The 21,801-nt window shown below is 38.6% G+C and overlaps 1 protein-coding gene across 3 annotated transcripts in view; it reads left to right on the forward strand.

The window, feature by feature from the left end:
• Window positions 1-6,988: 6,988 nt before the first annotated feature.
• The window catches only part of LOC122277280 (E3 ubiquitin-protein ligase RFWD3), a 53,200-nt gene continuing 38,387 nt past the window's right edge, over window positions 6,989-21,801 (forward strand). For all 3 annotated transcript variants that reach the window (XM_043087228.1, XM_043087227.1, XM_043087226.1), the window contains exons 1-7: window positions 6,989-7,614; window positions 13,662-13,737; window positions 13,832-13,921; window positions 14,019-14,063; window positions 14,299-14,379; window positions 14,992-15,088; window positions 21,643-21,701. In XM_043087228.1, the coding sequence (XP_042943162.1) occupies window positions 7,202-7,614; window positions 13,662-13,737; window positions 13,832-13,921; window positions 14,019-14,063; window positions 14,299-14,379; window positions 14,992-15,088; window positions 21,643-21,701 (861 nt within the window). In that variant the 5' untranslated portion in view covers window positions 6,989-7,201. The remainder of the gene's footprint in view (window positions 7,615-13,661; window positions 13,738-13,831; window positions 13,922-14,018; window positions 14,064-14,298; window positions 14,380-14,991; window positions 15,089-21,642; window positions 21,702-21,801) is intronic.

Genomic DNA, 21,801 nt, shown 5'->3' on the forward strand with positions numbered 1-21,801 from the left:
GAGAGGAACAAGATGGTGGTGGTGAGATGCCATGGCTAGCCATGCACGACGGTGCATGGTGGTGCAACCGAACCTATGGCTGTGGAGACCCATTAAAGAAAGAGAGAGAGGTAGGGGAAAATGAGGACATGGGAAGGAAGCCCATGATGTGGTGAAGCCATTGGTGGTGCTCAGTGTGACGCCTCCAAACTTCGTTTGGAATCGGACGGATATTTGAAGCGTCGAGACATGCAACACAAGGTTATCTGCCCCTGTTCATGACACATAAGATGCAATGTTCCTAACATGCATCTAACATTATACAATATTCGCAGCGGATAAATTTTTTTCTTTAGCAATACTATGCACCAAACTGAAAATATCCCAAATGCTTAAAATATTATTCATACATAAAGACCCATTGAACAACTAAGATCACAACACTAGTCCAAAATGGCTATGATCCAAAAGAGTATTGGAGATGCAACTCTATAGTACAAGTAGTAATTTAAGTTAACTACCATATTAACATTGACATCGCACCGTCGCTCAGTCAATTGTATCTAGTTAGTCAGCTCCCGATTCTTCTTCAGATCTTGTAACAAGATCTACCATTCGAGGGAAATGGTAGTTGGGACTACTACAGTGAGATTTGATTACAAATCTCAACAAGGTAATAAAAAACATCTACACAGGCTAATGATGCATGCTTGACAGTAAAAGTATGATTGCATAATCAAATTCATAAGTAAGCATCGCATAACTTGACATAAAGTATAACATAACTTCACATATGACATAGTATCACTTCACATCTGACATAGCATAACTTCACATCTGACATAGCATAACATAATAAAACTTGACTTAAAGCATAACATAACTTCACATATGAAATAGTATCACTTCACATCTGACATAGCATAACTTCACATATGACATAGCATAACTGACATAATTTAAATTGAACCATGAACTAAACTTGAATTGCTTGACATGAACTTGATCAGAAACTTGACTTAACATGTACTTGATCAGAAACTTGACTTAACATGAACTTGATCTGAAACTTATTCTTATCTCATAGGGTCACCATGATTGCTTGCTCTTATCTCATGGGGTTACCATGATTGTGTATTCTTATCTCATTGGGTTACCATGATTGCTTACTCTTATCTCATGAGGTTACCATGATGGTGTATTCTTATCTCATGGAATTACCATGATTACTTATTCTTATCTCATGGGGTTACCATGATTGCCTACTCTTATCTCATGGAGTTACCATGATGGTGTATTCTTATCTCATGAGGTTACAATGATTGCTTATTTTTATTTCATGGGGTTATCATAATTGCTTACTCTTATCTCATGAGGTTACCATGATGTGTAGTCACCATAAACTGAATAATAATTTAACTACACAAGGACATACAAGGGATAGAAACATTTCATAACTTGACATGGCATGCAACAGACAACATTTTGTAACATAGCATACTTGCAATACTGTACTTTACGTGACATGACTTACATGTAACAAATACCATACTTAAGATGATATACTTGCACTGTATAGCAATACGTGACATAATATCTTGTGTAACTAATAAATAAATCATGACAGAATAAATTCTGTGTAACAGACAAATATGTGATTACTTGACATGACATGACATATATGATAAAACACATACATACACTGTAGTTCCTTTACTTAGCACACATACACTGTAAACTGCTAGTAAGTTAAAAGCTAACTTACCTCGATCTCCGCGTTTCTTATGAAAACTCAAGCACGATCACGAGGAACTGTAATTAGTGATTCTAAAAGTTAGAACTAAATCACTAATAATTTGAAATATTAAAAAAAAACTAACTTAAGAATAAAATTTTTATTTTACCCTCTACATGTGGAAAAATGATAATTTTACCCATAACTTAAGGATTTTGCATGCTAACTCCAAAAGTCACCAAAATTTACATGCCTCATGTAAATTTTATCCTAAACTCAAATATTAATTTATAAAAATTTAAAACTAATCACAATTATTAAAACTCCATAGGGCCGAAATTCCCATATGTTATTTCCATTGATTTTTATTTCTAACTTGTCTTGATCAACCTTTTGATCTATAACTTATAAAGATGTGATCTTCAAACCAAACTATCACATGATGTAAAAAGATTTCCTAAAACATATATAAGTTTCTAATTCAAGATCACATGATTAAAAATCAACCAAAACATAAATTTAGCCAAGAACATCCACATTTTGGCCTATCCGAATATCTATTTGCATAAAATTTCATATATTTGAAACTAACATCAAGTATCTTCAAAATAATATTCTAACATATATATAAGAGGCCTAGGATCCTCCAATAAAATTATCAAAACCATTGGAATAGGTTTAAACCACCAAAGATTTAAATTTTCTCAAAACAGAAACTGTTTTTCCTCTTCTAGTTTCTAAGTTTCTAGATCTAAGAAAATCTTTCATCAAAATCTTTAATCATGCAAAAAATCCTCAACCAATAATCATATACCCATGTTAAAAATATTTCATAAAACTTTTGGACCAATATCTATCCATTAGCTTGGTCAAAAACTCCAAAATATAACATATTCTCCAGTTTATCGCCCAGAATGACCTTTTTAGAGTTTAAATAATATTTCTCCAGTTTTTAGAGTTTAAATAATATTTAAATGGAACAAATAATATATCCACGTAAAATAGACTAAAAAAGGTACATCTTGTATGAAGGAAACTTTATCATAAAATACTTACAAAAGCTTCGAAATGGGCGTGCAAAAGAATACCTAAAAGCTGTCCGAAAGAGTGTTTGGTGTTCTTTCAATGAAAAGTATAAAGGAAGATGATTTCGTAGGGAGTGGGTTGAAGATATTTTTTGCACAAGATATGGAAGAGGATGAAGCTGAAGTGAGGCTTGAGTGTTGGCCTTTCTTACCCAATAAAATACACAAAAATCAGCCAAAGATATTTTCTAAGGGTGGAGTGTAGACTTGGAAGAGTGGGGTGGTTCTTTGACTTTTCCCTGCTAGAACCTTCTAGGCCCTCTTGAAGACATCTGATCAGCCATGTGGAGAAAGAAATAACTTGGCCAAAATTAATGCTAAGGTGCCCAATTTCGTGGGCCTTAAAGGGCCTAAACCGAATGGGCCTCAATTTGGGGTTTTAAGAGGGTTTGGGTTGCTATTAACCCCAAATCTAATATCTCTTGATCCAAGTATCTAAAACTATGCATCATGTGTGGCTAAGATCTTTCTATGTATCCAATTAAAACTTTTCTAATTTAATTTGGACATTCCACACTGTGATTTTGAAACTATTACACTTGGTGCGCTTATCGATGTTACTATTCACTCTGAAAAAGTGTATGATAAACTTGGTATCAAAAAATCTAAAATATTCATATGAAACTACAGTGAAAATTTTTTATTGGAATTTAACCCCGAAGTGCCCATAAAAATAAATTCACAGTCTCGAACATGTGTTTCGTCCGAAAATATGAAAATGATTTATTGTGCCATAAAATCTTAAATAATCCACCGAGTCTAATGACACAAACCATAACACATTTTGACACTTCTAACTATCTCCAATAATTAAAAATAGACTTCTGATATCATAGTGAGTGTGACACTAACTATGTGGTTAGACTAAAATTTATGCGATCGATCGATTCGTGAACACTTATGGGATTTTTATGATTTTTCTAAATCTAATAGAAATATCACCATTGAATTTCTGGCGGGCTGTTACACTCGGTGGCCGTTTTGGTCGTGTATGTTGACGCTAGGAGGAGGAATAGGCTCTAAGGCCCATTCGGTTGGAGGGAGAAAGGGAGAGAGAGAGTTGCCGATGTAGCTCACCACCAGTGGGGTAGAGCTCGCCGGTGGGAGAGGAACATGCCGATGACGGAGGTGAGGCACGGTGGCTAGAGGTGGCGCCAGCTAGGAGGCAAGAACCGAACGGTGGAGGGAGGGAGCAACATGTACGTAGGGCATGAAGAAGAAAGAGAGGAGAGAGAAGAGAGAGAGGAAAAGAGAAAAGTGAGAAGGAAAAGAGAGGGGCTTGGGTATTTAATCCAAGTTCTTCGTTTTGAGATTTTCAAAATGATCGAACGATGAGTTTAAACACTGATTTGAAAAAGTGTAAGTGTTATATTTAAGCTAAAGTTTAAAATAAAATACTAAGAGGAATTAAGATATAATATTATTTTATAAACTAAAATATATAAAATAATATTTCTCCATCATTATTTAAAATGATGAAGTTTCGTTAATTATTCAAAGAGAATAAAATTATTTAAATTTAAGTTAGAGTTTTTAACATAAAGTTAAATCTATTAATATTTTAAAATAACTAAAATATTTAATTTAAAGTAATTATCCACAATTATAATATTTTTAGAGCTCATTAAAATATTATAATTGTGTTACTTTAAAAACAAACTTATCTAATAATACTAGAAATATCACATATAAATATTTCCAGAATATATTTAAAATATCCATAAGCTTTAAAATATCTATCTAGCTTTGAAATCCACTTGATAACTTTGAAAACAAGCCATCGAGGTATGACACGTAGGATGAGGATAAGTATGTAGATCGAAATTCGACACGTAGAACGAGGCTCATAATTAAAGAAGAAGAAATAAGGAGTGGATATCACATGCATAGATGTGGTTTGTTGGAACATTTCCTTGTAAAGAAGATTTTAAACGGGTTGCATGACCATTGGTGGGAGTATTATTTGGCATTCATTGAGTTTGCATATAATTGGAGTGGTTAGCTTGGTATAAAGAAGATTTTTGACGTGTTGCATTCACACTTGCGAGAGTATCATTTGCCATTATTAGAGTTTACATATAATAGGACCATGCATATTACTATTTTTTTTTTGAAATTATTTATGGTTTTAATTTACTTACTCCTTTAACTTTGATGCTTTTGCTTGTTGATGATAGAAATAGCTTGGATAGACTTTTCCAAATTCTTGAGAAAATTAATGATAATTCATATCAAGTAGATCTTCAAGGTAAGTATCATGTTTATGCTATTTTTAAAGTTACTGATCTTTTTCCTTTGATGCAGGTGGAGGAGATTTGAGGTCGAATCTTTTTGAGGAGAGGGGGAATGATGGGCCTTAAGGTGGACCGAGCCTTTGCAAGTTCTAGATGGGGTAATCACAAGATCAAGAGTTAAGAAGAGCAATAAAGTAATGCAAAGATTGATGCAATATACTTGGGACGTTTCTGGCAACATCCCAACATTCAAGATGGGCTTGAAGGATGTAGATATAATTTTGATTTATTTGATACAAGTTATGGAAGAGGGTAACAACATGACTTAAAGGTTTTGAGCACTTGAAGGCTTTCAACTTGTTTAATTAATTTAAAGGACTTATTTGATTAGTTTAAAATAATTGAGGTTATTATGAGAAAGACTTAAGAGTACGTTTGGAAAGTTATTATTTTATTGAACTAGGGTTTCAAGAAGTTACTGTCGCTATGGCACTATTTACTCGGGCATTTTTGGAAGATGGAAATTTATTTTGGTTAGAGTTTTAATTAGGTTTTGATTTAAATACTATTTGTTGCCTCATTTTAAGAAGTTCATGAAGTTTATGAAATGTGATGAATTTTATTTCATTGTGAGTTGAGTTTTATCTCATGTTATTCTTCATTAAATTTTTGAACTTATCAAATGTAAATCACAACTATTGTGGCGTTCCTATTTTGTAATCTGGGTTCTTGAGATAGGTTCTTCAACGGGTTTAGATTTTAATATAATCTAAGTTCTTGAAACGAGTTTTTCAATAGGTCTAGATTCTTCTATCTATTAACTTAATTTTGACTTTTTTGGATGATTCTTCAAATTGGTTGTGGGTTCAAGGAATTCCAATTCCACGGGTTCACATCCCTTATTCTATGGCGCCTTCCACCTCCATTCTCAGGTACACTCGTTTGGTTCACCAATTGGTAGAGCATGTTCTCTATCATTCCAAGCCGTTTATTGATGGCGGTTTGTTGTACGTCCAAAGTGGTTTCAAGGTTTTCAATCTGCTCTCTATGCGTCGGTTGTCGATTGGCTATGATCTTCCTCATTGGCTTCCTCTCTACGGGTTGAACGCCTCTCAACAAAACACTAATGATGGAAGCTTTGCTTGCGCTTGGTGTTTACGGTCGTGGATGAATCAAGAGTTACCTCGGGGTAATACCAAGATTTGAATTGGTTGGAACATGAAAATCAAGACTAACTCAGGTTAGCACTCAATTCTCAAAAATAAAAGAATTAAACTTTTATTAAAAAAAAAAAGAATAAAGAAAATACCATGCAAAACCGAAATAAATAGAGTTAGTATTTGGCTAGCCCTCCATCAATCTAGATCTCAATCCAAAATAATTTAAACTCCTAAATCTAAGGGAAACAATATTTAAAATTAATTAAATAAATCTACTAATTAACAAATTGGTAAAATTCTTAATTTTTATAAGCAACAACTCGGTCATTTCATCCAATCCATCTAATCTCTAAAATCAAGGGATTTGCTTCATTCCCTACAATCAAGGAATTTGACTTATCCTTTAAAATCAAAGAATTTGCCAACAAGTGTCATCTCAAAAATTAAGGATTTTGTCAACAATTCAATTAACTTTTAGGTGACAAGTGGTTGGTTTTTTTTTCATCTCCATCATGACTACCGCTGATAACTCCCGTTAGTTATAATGTGTATTTTTATTTTTGGTCTTTTTTTACATGTATTTTTCTAATATTTTTAAATATTTTTTTAAAAAAATCACAATATTATTAAAAAATTCTTACTTAATCATTAAGCAAAAACTTAAAAAATAAAAAAAAAGAGAGCAAGCCAGCGGCAGCCCGAGCGGAAGCTACTAAGCATTTCCCTGATTTTTAACCAGTGTGGGGCCTTATAAAGCTGTCTTGTAAAATAAAAGCAACCAAAATGACATGGAAATCAGCAGGTCGTTAAAAAAGAAAACGTACAACCCGTCGAACGGGTATCACCTTCTTTTTACTCATTTCTCTCTTCTAAGTTTCAGTGTCTGGTGTCTGGTCACGCCACAGAACCAGAAAGAAACTCGCTTCGCGCATCCTTTCTTCTCAGTTTCAGTGTCTCGTCACGCAACAGAACCAGAAAGAAACTTACTTCGCGCACCCTAGTCCGCTAATGCCAGACGGCGACGACGACAATGCTGACCCTGAATATATTCAGATTCTCCAAAACTATGAGCAATACGCCCAACACGGGGCATTAGACCTCGAAGACCAAGAACGAGCCGAAGAAGAAGAAGAGGAGGAAGAAGAAGAGGAAGATGAGGAAGAAGAAGATGAAGACCACGGGGAAGACGAAGAATACGTTCCGGCGGTAGAATTGCATGGAGTTTCGCGCAACGGTCCCATAATTCACGAGGCATTGGAATATGGGGTCGAAGAAGCGGGGTACAAGCGGAGGAGAACCGGAGGAGGAGAAGCGTGTTCGTCGACTTCGCAGGACAACGAGTGGAGTCGGAGTGAAATCGACGGCCTATTTTGCCCTATTTGCATGGAGGCTTGGACCGCCGACGGTGGCCATCATATCTGGTGCCAAATCTTAAACTTGCCGCCCTTTATTTTATACGTCTATGAGGTTTCAGTGACTAAAATTCTCCAATTTTAGTCTAATTTTGACTCCTCACACTTCAGTTACTGCCAAGTTTGTTCTATTCGTACACTCGATAGATTAAGTTCTAACTTTTTAGGGTTGATATGGAGGTAATAGGGCAGAATGGTAATGGAATTCTCGTTTGGGTTTTGTACTGATAAACTGGGTAATCTGGAATTTTGGATTTGAAGGAGTGTGAAAGCATTAAAAGTATGTATTATGAGGGTTGACATTGCATGAGTGTGTACTGAGGTTTTGTTTTATTCGATAATTAACACAGAATCTTCATATGATATGGTTATGCGGTAGAGTGTCATGTCTCTAAAAGGCTCCAACAAATCTCTGCCCTTTAAGGAATCGGATGGTTTACATTATTACATGTGTTTATTTGCATTTTCGTATGTTATTTTTCGGTCATGGTTATGTGTTATTTGTATTTTAGGAGTTGTTGGTAGCGGGCCATGTTGGTTGTGGGTAGTCCAGTAGAGTAATGGGCTTGTTGCCGGAGTCCTTAGGTAGTACAGTTATCTTAAGCATGTTGCTTAAGGGTGGAGTCATGTAGATCGTGTTCTGAAATCTGTTAGGAATTGATTGTATTTATTTGCTTTGTTTTTCAAGTAATGACATCTAGAAAATTCAAAGTAAATTGCAGTGTGGAGGTTTGGTCCCTCAAGGTACCAATCTTCTGTTATTCACTAATTATATCAGTCATTACAGTGGTATCAGAGCTAGGTTTGGTCCCATGGCGGAAGGCACACACCTTGCACAATTGGTTGAGACCATTGCTTAGCTAAAAATAGAAAAAAAAGAAATTAAAGAGGGGCAATCACAGCTGATGGGAGCACAGTCGAGACAACAAGGGTTGTTGGAGTTGGAGGAATTGATTCAGCAAGTAGGCAACCTGGCAAATAGCTACACCCATCTGTCTCAAACACTAACTTGCCCACCACCCCTTCAACTCTACCTATGAACCCGGCAGCAGCAGTAACCAAAACATTGGACTTAATTATCCCACAAACTGACACCGTTCACCCAAACCCCCTCTTTGAGTCTCAAGGAGGAATTCAAAGTCGCACCATGTTTCTTGATTTCCCACAATTTGATGGCAAAGACCCAACGGGGTGGGTCTTCTGAGCTCAACAGTTCTTTGCTTATCACAATACCCCAAACCCTAAAAAAAATCATCTTGCTTCCTTCCACATGGAAGGAAAGGCTCTCACATGGTATCAATGGCTATTGGAATCTCAACTAGTCCACACTTGGAATGAGTTTGTCCAAGCTATGCGTGTTTGGTTTGGCTCAACACCATTTGATAACCCGGTGGCGGAGTTTACTAAGCTTCAGCAAAGGAATACTATAGTTGAGGAGTAACAAACAAAGTTTGAGTTACTCTCTAATCACATCCCTGACCTCACTGAGGACTTTAGGGTCTAGCACCTTTCTTATTGGTCTCTGTGATGACATACGCATCATTGTTACCATGTTTCGACCCACAAACTTACCCACAACTTTTGGTTTGGCCCGCCTATATGAGGAAGAGATATGGCGTTGGATGCAGTCACACAGACCCTCCAGCCAAACCCCATTGGGACCTAATTATTCACAACAATCATGAAACAATTTCCCAAGATTACCTGGTCCTAATCAAACCACAACCCCCAAGCTCTTTGGCCCACCAATCCACAACACACCTAACTGATCTCCACCCAAACTTAAATTAACTTTAAGCATCCAAGGAATTACCTGGTCCTAATCAAACCACAACCCCCAAGCTCTTTGGCCCACCAATCCACAACACACCTAACTGACCTCCACCCAAACTTAAATTAACTTTAAGCATCCAAGGAATTACCTCAACCCAAATGAAGGAGAGGAGATCGTGACCTCTGTTTCTATTGTGACAATAAGTGGTCGCCTGGCCATAGGTGTCGTGCCCCCAAGGTGTTCTTGCTGGAAGGATTAGACAAAGATGAGGATGAGGAAGTGCTCGATGAAAATCTTAAGGAGGAGGTTGTGGAGGAGACATAGGAAGGGGAAGTGCTGGAAATTTCACTGCATGCCATCTCGGGTACACATCCACCAAAAACCATGAGACTGTATGGAATGATAGGAAATTAGTAAGCTACAGTGTTAATAGACATAGGGAGCACTCACGGTTTTGTTGATCCGGATGTCGCGAAACGTGCTAAGCTGTCCCCATTTGAAGGTAGAAGATTGACTATTATGGTAGCAAATGGAGACAACGCAATTCGCCATACAAGGTCATGTTTTTTCTACCACTCTTCATTTACTAACTCTTGGAGGTTGTGATCTTGTTTAGGAGTAAATTGGCTATCTACATTGGGACCTATCTTGTGGGATTTTTCAATGCTTACCATGAGTTTCAGTTGGAGTCGTCGAACCATTCAATTAAGGGGACTCATCCCTTCTAACCCAACAGTAGCAAGAATGGAGGAATTCTATGCAAAACAAAAAATAATGTCAAGGGCTTGGTGGTTCAATTGGTGGAGGTAATAGGGGAACCTTCTTCTACTACAATTCCTCAAAGCAATTTAACTCTATTTTTCAAGAGCCTAAGGGGCTACCCCCTCACTGGAGTCAAGATCACAAAATACAATAAGGGAAGGTGTAGGCCCTATTAGCGTTCGAACATGCCACTATCCCTACTACCAAAAAGAAGAGATTGAAGGATTGGGGAAGGAAATGCTGAACAATGGAATTATTTGCCCAAGTCAAAGCCCTTACTCATCTCCGGTCCTCCTCTTTTGCAAGATGGATGGAAGTTGGCAAATGTGTGTTGACTATAGGGCGCTCAATCCAGTCACAATCAAAGATAAGTATCCTGTCCCTCTCATTGATGAGCTTTTAGATGAATTATGTGGGGCTATCATTTTTTTTAAACTAGACCTAAGGTCGGGGTACCACCAAATTAGGGTTTTTCCAAATGATATTCCCAAAACAGCTTTTTAAACACACCAAGGCCACTATGAGTTTTTAGTGATGCCCTCTGGGCTCACTAATGCACCAGCCACCTTTCAAAGCCTAATGAGCGACATTTTCTGGCCATACTTGCGAAAATTCGTGTTATTTATTTATTTATTTTTATGACATTCTAGTGTATAGCAAGTGCATGAATGATCATATTTCCCATCTAAAAATTGTTCCGGGTATTCTACACACTCACCAGCTGTATGCTAAGATATCTAGGTACCCTACTACTCCTGCTTCGCCATCTTAAGGAAAAATACCCACGATGACCAGATCTGCCCATGAAAAATTAGAGGAACCCCTTACGGAAAAAACAAAAAATTCCTGGTCGTTGTAGGATGACCGATGTCGAAGGTCCCTTAGTGGAGTCACCGGCGTCCTTCGGTCAAGTCTGTGGCTTATCCAGAGTTAGAGACTCAGATCGCAGTACCCACAAAACTGCTTTAACGGAAATACTCCCAGTCGCTGGAGGAGGACCGATGTCGGAGGCTCCTCAAAGAAGTCGCTGGAGTTCATCGGTTAGGTTTGTGGTGTTGGCAAAGGCAAAGGCCTAGGCGATGGTCGTTGACGCCTACGAGAAAAGAAAAAAAAAAGAAAAAAAAACACTTGCTAGAGGGATGATTGATGCCGGACGGCCCTCAACAAGGGCGCCGAGGCCTGTCAGCCTCTTCTGTGATAGTAGAGTGCCACTCGCTGGTCGAAGATGGGTGGCTACGGGATGGAAACCGTAGGGTTTTCTCTCGCACATTGTTCACTCTTAGGGTTTCTCTCGCTTCAAAGGGAAATATTATCTCTTTTGGACACTTTTTACAGGTGAGGGAGATGAGAGGATAAATTGAATGCTGGGATAGAAATTCAAGGTACACACTGATCAATAGGCTCTCAAATATCTGGTGGAACAAATAATTGGAACCCCAACACAACAAAAGTGGATATATGTAAGCTAATTGGGTATGAGTTCATAGCGGAATGCAAGGCAAGTCGAGAAAACAAGGCAACATATGCCTTATCTAGAGTAAGTCCCTTGTAGGAATCAAGCTATGCTATCTCCCGGTCCCAACCCGAGACACTATGGCTCACCAAGATGAAGTCAACTCACTTAGATGACCCACAACTTGGTACAATCCATTGTAAACTACAAGAGGGAACACTCACAGATGGGAAACATACATTATGGCACGATATTGTACTGTATAAAGGCCGGATTCATCTAGCTGCTTACACATAGCTCCATCAACTGGCCCTACGACAAATGCATGATAACCCATTAGCAGGACACTCAAAACACTAGCTAGAGTAAGAAAATTTTTTTGGTGGCCTGTCATGAAGGCTATGGTGAAGCAATTTATTCGAGAGTGTGAAATTTGTTGGCGAGACAAGATTGAGCATTAGCACCCAATAGGCCTCCTCCAACCACTTCCAATACCAGACTAGCCATGGACAGATCTCAGTATGGATTTTATCGAAGGGCTTCCCCCATCCCATGGTAACAATTTCATCATGGTCATGGTTGATTGGTTGACAAAGTACGCACACTTCATCCCTTTAAGCCACCCTTACATTGCTAGCACTGAGGCAAGGCACTTTGCTGACCACATCTTTTTTTTTTTTGATAAGTAGGAAAGATTTTATTGATCCATGTAATTAGGCAAAGTTCGAGAACATAGGGAGTATAAAAAAGAGAGCCTAATTACAAACTACGTGCTACGAAAAGTAACGTAAAAGTCATTAAAACATCTTCAAGCTTCATGGTGACTTTTCTGACAACATCTTCAAGCTTCATGGCAACCCCAAGTCCATCGTCAGAATCCTTCAGCTCACTCCCGGTACGACCAAGGTCCAAGTAGTGGAAGAAACCCTTAAAGAACGAGATGAAATTTTGAGAGTATTGAAAGGTCACATGCAGGAATCACAAGAAAGGATGAAAAAATTCACTGATCTGAATAGAACAGAGCAGAGTTTTGAAGTAGGTGAGTGGGTTTATCTTCGATATAAACCCTATCGACAACTCTCAGCTAGTGCTCGACAGAACGGTTCCTAGATTTTACAGGCCTATCAAAATTCATGAGAAGCTAGGAACAGTTGCATACTGTCTTCAGCTGCCACCTGAAGTGAGGCTCCACCCGATCTTCTATGTTTCTTGTTTGAAGAAGCACTTGGGCTCCACTGCCATTCCACAACAAACGCTGCCTCCAATCAACAATGATGGCTCCCTCCTTCTCGAGCCAAAAAAGATACTGTAGTGACGCCTCAAGAGATAGGGTAGAAAGGCGACAATAGAGCTCCTAGTGAAATGGCACGGGATGGCCGAAGAAGAGGCAACGTGGGAAGAAATTTGGAATTTCAGAGGGAAGTTCAGACACCTTGTAGACAAGGTTCTCGAAGGATGAGGGTCTCTGTCATGTCTCTAAAAGGCTCCAGCAAATCTTTGCCCTTAAAAGGAATCGGATGGTTTACATTATTACATGTGTTTATTTTCATTTTCGTATGTTATTTGTATTTTAGGAGTTGTTGATAGTTGGCCATGTTGTGTAGTCCAGTAGAGTAATGGGCTTGTTGCCCGAGTCCTTAAGTAGTACAGTTCTCCTAAGCATGTTGCTTAAAGGTGGAGTCATGTAGATCGTGTTCTTTAGGAACTGATTGTATTTATTTGCTCCGTTTTTCAAGTAATGGCATCCAGAAAATTCAAAGTAAATTGCAGTGTGGAGGTTTGGTCCCTTGAAGTACCAATTTTCTGTTATTCACTAATTATATTGGATTCATTACATAGTGAGCCCTTCTACTCATTGTCCCCACACCAAAAGCCACACTTGATTTGTTTTTTTGGTTTTATCCTTGCTAAATTAAAGGAATTCTTCTACTCATCATCCATACACCACACATTTGGTAAGTGAAAAATAAAAAAATTGTATGTAGTGTGTAGTGTAGGGATGATGAGTAGAATTTTTCTATGTGGTATATTCATTATCTGATTATTTATTTTGTTTGAGGAATGCAGTTGTCTTCCTTGTGGGCACATATATGGCATGTCTTGCATCAACAAATGGCTGAAACAACGAAAAAACTCAGGCAAGGTGATCAGTTACATGGTCATGACATGCTTTTCATTATAATTTCGAAAGAACTATTTGTTTATTGGATTAATATTCATAGTTCCCCACTTCTTAGTGTCCTCAATGCAATAGGAAATGCACATTGAAGGATGTAACTAAGCTTTTTGCATCACGGGTTGTTGCTGTTGATGAAGAATCCCAAAAGGTGTCTTTAAATCTTGTTGGGAATTACAATTTGGAAAGAAACTTGCTAGCATCTTAAGCTTAATCATGGATGCTAAATGTGCTGATTTTGTTTGCAGCACATTCGGTCACTCGAGGCTAGGTGTGCTTCTCTCGAGAAGAAGGTGGGAATTTTATTGGGAAAAGAAAAAAGAAAGATGGTCATTAATATGGTTTTGTATTTCTAAACTGTTCCCTTAATTGATGGCGGTGGTTGCCACATGAGTGGAGGTTTGGCAAACCAACGATTAGTTTGGTAAACTAAACCTATGAAGAAGGGATAATGGTGAAAGGAGCTATTTCTCGGTGGTCCTTGGTTTTCATGTGCTGCAGTTATTTAGTTTTATATTCTATCTGTAGGGTGCTGATTGGTGTAAGAAAGAAGCTGAATGGAAAAAAAGAGAAGCCGAGTTGCATGTGAAGGTTTGCCAACTGTCAGAGGTATGCTTGATTGTTAACTATACAAGTGTGTTGCTTGTATCCATTTTAGAGCAAGTTGTTACTGAAAGCTCTTACTGGTTTGTGCTCATTATGCTTTGGTTTGTCTTCTGTAGCAAATACCTGCAGTCATTGTTTCTGAGCTTCTACTATTTTGTTCTTGGTTACTCAGTTTGATTATAATCTTGTATGTATGCCTAAGCTTTCCGTCTCTTTTCATACTTCTGTCTCTAGTTTGTTTAAGCAAGTATTATTAAATTATTATTGTTATTATTTAATTATTGCTTGCCTCATACCTCAATTTCAATTTTGCCAACTTGGCCGTATTGCCTTTCATATGTCTCTTCCAATTAGGCACTGTGGTCATCTGCTTTAGGCATTTGTTTATTCAGCCTTGATTTTTGTGCATACTTCATTTTAAGAATCATTAGTTTTATTGCCATGTTCACATAGAAAGAACTGAATTTAAGAACTGCATCCGGTATTTTTTACTATTTTAATCAATGTAGTTGCAAATTTCTCACTAGAAGGTTTAGTTTGAAGAAAGTTGATCTTTTTCTTTTGAATATGTTTTGCCTTACTTGTAATGTTTTGTTTGAAAATTTTGCTTTGTAGAGGAAAATATATTTGGAGAATTTATTAAAAGATATGCAGAGCAGGCCATCTGGAGCAGTAAAAGCTGGTGGGAATCACCAAGGAAGATCTGTGTTTGGTAATCATCTTTTGAAATGGAAAATCTTTGCCTTATGAAAATTGAATTTCATGTGTGTTTGGCACATACATGTATACATGAGTGTTTGTGTCTAGAATCATATATTTGCATTTATATGTGAATATTTCATCATGAATATATATATTTATATTTCTTTTTTATTTTATTTTATTTTTTATTTTTTTATTGGCACTGGGTATCCAGGAATAACGTCTTGACTAATTTCAGGGGTGCACAGGCCCTCGGCAAAGAGTTTCCCACAAGTGCACATTGGGTAATTCTAAGGGTGGCAAATCGTGTATTCGGATCGTGTTCTTGTCATGTCAATTCATGAATATTCGATTATATAGATCAACCCGAACCCAAACCCGTCAAGCTAAACGTATCAAATTTTCAAACCCTAATTCAACTCATTTAGATAATGGGTCGTATCGTGTCACCCGTTTTAACCTGTTAATAATTAATTAGAAATAGGTCAACATAACATGAGTCATTTAAACCCATTTAATGTAAATAGGTTGAACTAACACATATAGCCCATTTGACTTTATTAACATAATTTAACATTGTTAGAATATATTGTCTATAATGTGTTTGTATAGGGGTATATGTGTCTCTTGGTTTTAGGGTATATATATATGCTTGTGTGTACACTGTGGATATAAGAAAGTGATTAATATTTTTCTCCCCACTTTTCTCTCCATTTTCGTTTACATGGTATCAGAGCCGATTCTCACGAATCCGAGCTCTGTGTGGGTTGAGAATATTTTTCAAGTGTAGCTCGTGTGGTGTTTGTGCTCGCCGGAGTGTTTCCGTGTGCTTTCCGTGTGGTTTTTGTGGTTGCCGGCGCCGTGTGGTGGTTGAAGTGTTTTCCGGCCAGGTTCCGGCATCATCTCGGGTACTGGACACTAGGGGTGAGCTCGCCGGCCGATTCTGTTGTCTCCAAGCTTGGTTGCCGTCGTCTCCAGCCGCCGGAAGAGGTTGCCGTCCGTCGATCCAGCTTCGTTTGGTTGCAGGTAAACTCGTATTCTAGTTCTGGAGTAGGAGTACTCCTGAACCTGTATAGGGTTTTATTCCAGGTTGGAATAAAACGTGTTTGGTAACACGGATAGATTAAACCTATCCTCGGTTAGGATAGGCTTATCCGGCGCAGCCCAAACAAGCCAGACCCGACCCGAGGCCAACCCGGACCCGATCCGAGTCCGACCCGATCCGAGACAGTGCATACCGGCCTCGAACCGGATCCGATCCGAAACAGGCCGATTTCGGCCGATACAGAGCCGAAACAGGCCGATACCGGCCGAAACAGGCCGATACCGGCCGAAACAGAGCCGATTTCGGCCGATACAGTCCGATTCCGGCGACTTTCAGACCGATACAGTCCGGTTCCGAACCGGTACAACGCTTTTTTGACCGGTTCAGACTTATTTCACTCAATACAGGCTCGGGATTTGGGTTTTTAATCTGGATTTCTACGTTTCCAGATTGTTTTTTCCAGTTTTGGTCCACGTTTCATGATTTTTACGTGAAATCTTTGTTTCTAAGTGGACTGTTGTGATATATTGGTATATTTCCCATGGCAAATAAATTTGAGTCGATGTCACTTGCACCAAATATCAATATGCCTATGACTTCAGTGAAGTTAAATGGAAAGAATTACATGCTGTGGTCGAGATCCGTTGAAATGTTTTTGAAAGGCAAGGGTCTTCGCCGTACTCATCTGATTGATCCTATTCCTGCTTCGACTAGTCCTACATTTGCTCAATGGGAGCAGGAAGATGCTCAAATATTATCTCTGATGTTGACTAGTATTGAACCTAGTATCTGCTCGAGTTTAATACATTTTGACACTGCTCAAGAGGTGTGGGGGCATCTTAAACAGATGTATTCAGGTGCTGGAAACATAACTCGTATTTATGAGTTGTGTAAACAATTCTTCGTGTTGGAACAGAATGCTTTGGGCCTGGAAGAATATTATTCTCAAGTGATGGGCATATGTGAAGAACTCAAAGTGTATCAACCCGTCACTTCTGATGTTCCAAGTATGCTGAAACAACGAGAAGATTTTAATATTGTTCGCTTCCTGGTTGGCTTAAAACCGGAATATGAGTCAGTGCGGTCTCAGATTTTGGCAAGTCCACAGCTTCCGTCATTTCCTGATGTATTCTCTCGACTTCAACGAGCTACATTATCTTCTGATCAGAGTAACGAGAGATCTGCTTTAACTGCTTCCTATGTTGCTCCTGCTGGACGTGGAGGTCAGAGTGGAAGAGGTGCACGTGGGGGTGCACGTGGGGGAAGAGATAATCGCACTCGAGGTCGTGAATTTCGTAAGTGCACCCATTGTGGTCGCACTAATCACTCAGTGGATTATTGTTGGGATCTACATGGTAGACCATCTGGGTCTGCTAATCGGAATCTGCATGGTAGACCATCTGGGTCTGCTAATCAAGCCACTGTTCAAGATGATTCACAGCCAACGAGCTCCAACAGATCTTCAGATATGATCAGTATATCAAAGGAGGAGTATGAGCGGTTTTTGGGTCACACAGGGGCTTCATCTTCCACAGCTACTCTTACCCACTCAGGTATAGCATCTGCATGTCTTGTTTCACCCACTCAGGGTCCATGGATCATTGATTCAGGAGCTAACGAACATTTGACCGGTTTGTCTTCTGTCCTGTCTAAATTAAATACTGTACCATCTGTAAAAAGTGTCACTCTTGCTAATGGTTCTCTTGCTAAAGTTACAGGCATTGGATCCACTAAACTCACTGATTCCATATCCTTGTCATCTGTCCTACATGCTCCGAGTTTTCCTTTTAGTTTGTTGTCTATTAGTAGGATTACTCAAAGTTTACAATGTTCAGTGACCTTTTATCCCTCTTCATGTGTTTTTCAGGATCTCAAGACGGGGAACAAGATTGGTACGGGGCATGAAGCTGGTGGTCTGTATTATCTTGATGTTCAACAGTCACCCACTCGAGCTCTTACAACCCCCTCATCATCTGCTTTTGAATGGCACTGTCGCCTGGGTCATCCCTCACTTTCTCTTTTGAAGTGTCAAATTAAGAACTTGGGGAGTGTGTCCCCCTTTTCTTGTGAAGCGTGTCAACTTAGTAAACACCATCGTGTGTCTTTTGTTCCTCGTATTGATAAACGTGCATCGAGTCCTTTTGAATTGGTTCACTCTGATATATGGGGACCAATCAACATTGAATCAAACAAGTTTCAATATTTTGTTACATTTGTTGATGACTACTCTCGTGTGACATGGTTGTTTTTGATAAAGGCCAGATCTGAACTTCTTTCCATATTTCAAATGTTTTGGAAACAAATTAAAACTCAGTTTAATAAAAAAGTTCAGATTTTGCGTTCTGATAATGGTAGGGAATATCTATCTGGTGCCTTTGCTACTTACCTAAGTGACAAAGGAATTGTTCATCAAACATCATGTTCATATACACCCCAACAGAATGGGGTGGCAGAACGCAAAAATCGGCATTTGTTAGATGTAACCCGAGCACTATTGCTACATATGCATGTTCCTAAACGGTTTTGGAGTGATGGTGTTCTTACTGCTTGTCATCTTATTAATCGTATGCCTTCATCTATTCTTAATGGTTCATCTCCCTTCTCCGTCTTGTTTCCGTCATCTTCACCTTTTTCTCTTCCACCAAAAATCTTTGGATGTGTTTGCTTTGTTCATAACCTTGGTCCAGGCTTTGATAAACTTGACCCCCGTTCTACCAAGTGTCTCTTTGTTGGTTATTCTCGGACTCAAAAAGGATATCGCTGCTATAGTCCTACTCTTAGACGCTATTTCACAAGTGCTGATGTTACCTTCTTTGAGTCCATACCTTTTTTTTCAAATACATCTTCAAGTGTTGAGTGTGACCCTCTACCATTACCTACCCTTACATTATCTCCCTCACAATCTCCCTCACAACCGCAGGTTTACTCACGTCGCTCGCGGCCGCCGGCTCCCATGCCTCAACCAGTCGTGCCTCCATCTTCAGATCTTGAGTTGTCTCAACCAATCGTGCCTCCATCTTCAGATCTTGAGTTGCCCCAACCAGTCGTGCCTCCATCTTCAGATCTTGAGTTACCCAGTACTTCAGACTCTCTACCTATTGCTCTTCGCAAAGGTAGTCGTTCTTGTGTTACTCAACATCCTATTAGTCAATTTGTCTCATATCATGCCTTATCTCCTTCATTCTCATGTTTTACATCTCAAGTTTCAAAACTCTCTATTCCTAAGACACTTCAGGATGCATTATCTGATCCGGGATGGAGGACAGCTATGGAAAGTGAAATGGATGCTCTTCATCATAATGGCACATGGGATCTTGTTCCACTACCACCTAGTAAACAACCTGTTGGCTGTAAATGGGTATACACTATCAAATTTCATCCTAATGGTTCTGTGGAACGTCTGAAAGCCCGCCTGGTTGCAAAGGGCTATACTCAAACCTATGGCATTGACTACGAAGAGACATTCTCTCCAGTTGCCAAAATATCTTCTGTCCGAGTGCTAATCTCTCTTGCTGCTAATTTAGACTGGCCCTTATTTCAGCTGGATGTAAAAAATGCATTCCTCCATGGCGACTTGCATGAGGAAGTTTATATGGAGCAACCACCTGGGTTTGTTGCTCAGGGGGAGTATCGAGGTACTGTATGCAGGTTGAAAAAGGCATTATACGGCTTGAAACAATCTCCTCGAGCATGGTTTGGAAGGTTCTCTGATGCTGTATTGAACTTTGGTCTTCACAGATGCCAAACAGACCACTCGGTATTTCACTTGCATAGTGATGCAGGTCACATTTTGTTGGTTGTATACGTGGATGATATTGTAATCACTGGGAGTGACTCTGCTGGAATTATTAGACTAAAGCAATTTTTACATGATCAATTTCAGACGAAAGACTTGGGCAAACTTAGGTATTTCCTTGGAATTGAAGTCAGTAGATCTAAAGAGGGCATCAACCTATCTCAGAGGAAATATGTACTCGATCTGTTAGAAGAAACCGGCATGTTGGGTGCACGACCTATTGACACCCCTATGGATCCCAATCGTAAATTCTTGAAAGAAGAAGGGGAGCTGTTTAGAGATCCAGGTATGTATCAAAGACTTGTTGGGAAATTGAACTATCTTACCATCACTAGACCAGACATCTCTTATGCAGTGAGTGTACTGAGTCAGTTTTTACAAACGCCTAGGATCTCACATTGGGATGCTGTGGTTCATATTCTTCGTTATCTCAAGCGAGCACCTGGTCTTGGAATATTATATCGACCAAATGGACATCTTAGAGTTGAAGCATTTTCAGATGCTGATTGGGCAGGATCTCCTTCAGATAGAAGATCTACTACTGGATATTGTACCTTTGTAGGAGGTAACTTGGTTACATGGAAGAGTAAGAAACAAACAGTAGTAGCTCGTTCTAGTGCGGAAGCGGAATACAGGGCAATGGCACATACTACTAGTGAGCTGACATGGTTACAACACTTTCTTCAAGAGATTGGGTTTCCAGCTCCTATCCCTCTCCAGCTATTTTGTGATAATCAAGCTGCACTGCATATTGCCTCTAACCCGGTATTTCATGAGAGGACTAAACATATAGAGATTGATTGTCACTTCATTCGAGATAAGATACTAAGTGGTGACATTGCTACGCCTTTTGTGAAGTCCGCAGATCAACTCGCAGATGTGTTTACTAAATCTTTGTGTTGGAGTCGTTTAAAACCTATTTGTTTCAAACTGGGTTTATATAATGTATATGCCCCAGTTTGAGGGGGAGTGTTAGAATATATTGTCTATAATGTGTTTGTATAGGGGTATATGTGTCTCTTGGTTTTAGGGTATATATATATGCTTGTGTGTACACTGTGGATATAAGAAAGTGATTAATATTTTTCTCCCCACTTTTCTCTCCATTTTCGTTTACAAACATAAAAGTTAAAATCTATCTTTATTAGTAGCCACAATATCTTTAAAAAAATAAGACTACCTACTAATAAAAAATATCAATATTTTTCAAATTTTAACATATAGTAAAAACTAATATTACAAACCTACAATAACAAATATGAGCATAGGTCTAAAATTACAATTCTAATAATAAGAAGATAAGCATACTAAAAAATATCAATATTACAACTCAACAACATTAAAATTGTAATTTTAAAATAAAATCAAAACGGGCAAACGGTTTGATTTCAGGTTAAGTGGTTTGATCCGTTATTGACCTGTATATAAATCTGTTATTGACCGGAACGAGTTAATTTCGTATCTTATTTATGTTTAGTTTATGGGTCGTGTCACATATCGACACCCCTAGGTAATTCAAGGGGAAAACTTATATTTCATATTCTCTAATGCAATTCTGTGGTTAGGCCATTTATGTCCACCTTCTAGATTTCTTTTACTTAATGCTTTTATGGTTTTAGATGCATTTTCCCTTCTTTTTATGCTGGAGTACCAAAATGCATCTTTTCTCTTCCCTTGCATTGACTTGTGTAAAAACATTTGTACCTTCAATGATACTTTGCAGGACAAAACTTTGGCTCAGCTTTCTGCGGGCAAGAATCTTCTAGAAGTTTCATATTACAGGTCTGCCATTTCTTGCTTTCCTCTATGCTCTGTTCCCTACCCTTTTTAAATCTGCACCTATCGCTACTACATTTTTTTGTTCCATAACAAAAATTTTATT

This window comes from Carya illinoinensis, chromosome 9 (assembly GCF_018687715.1).
Source record: "Carya illinoinensis cultivar Pawnee chromosome 9, C.illinoinensisPawnee_v1, whole genome shotgun sequence".
Taxonomy (NCBI): domain Eukaryota; kingdom Viridiplantae; phylum Streptophyta; class Magnoliopsida; order Fagales; family Juglandaceae; genus Carya; species Carya illinoinensis.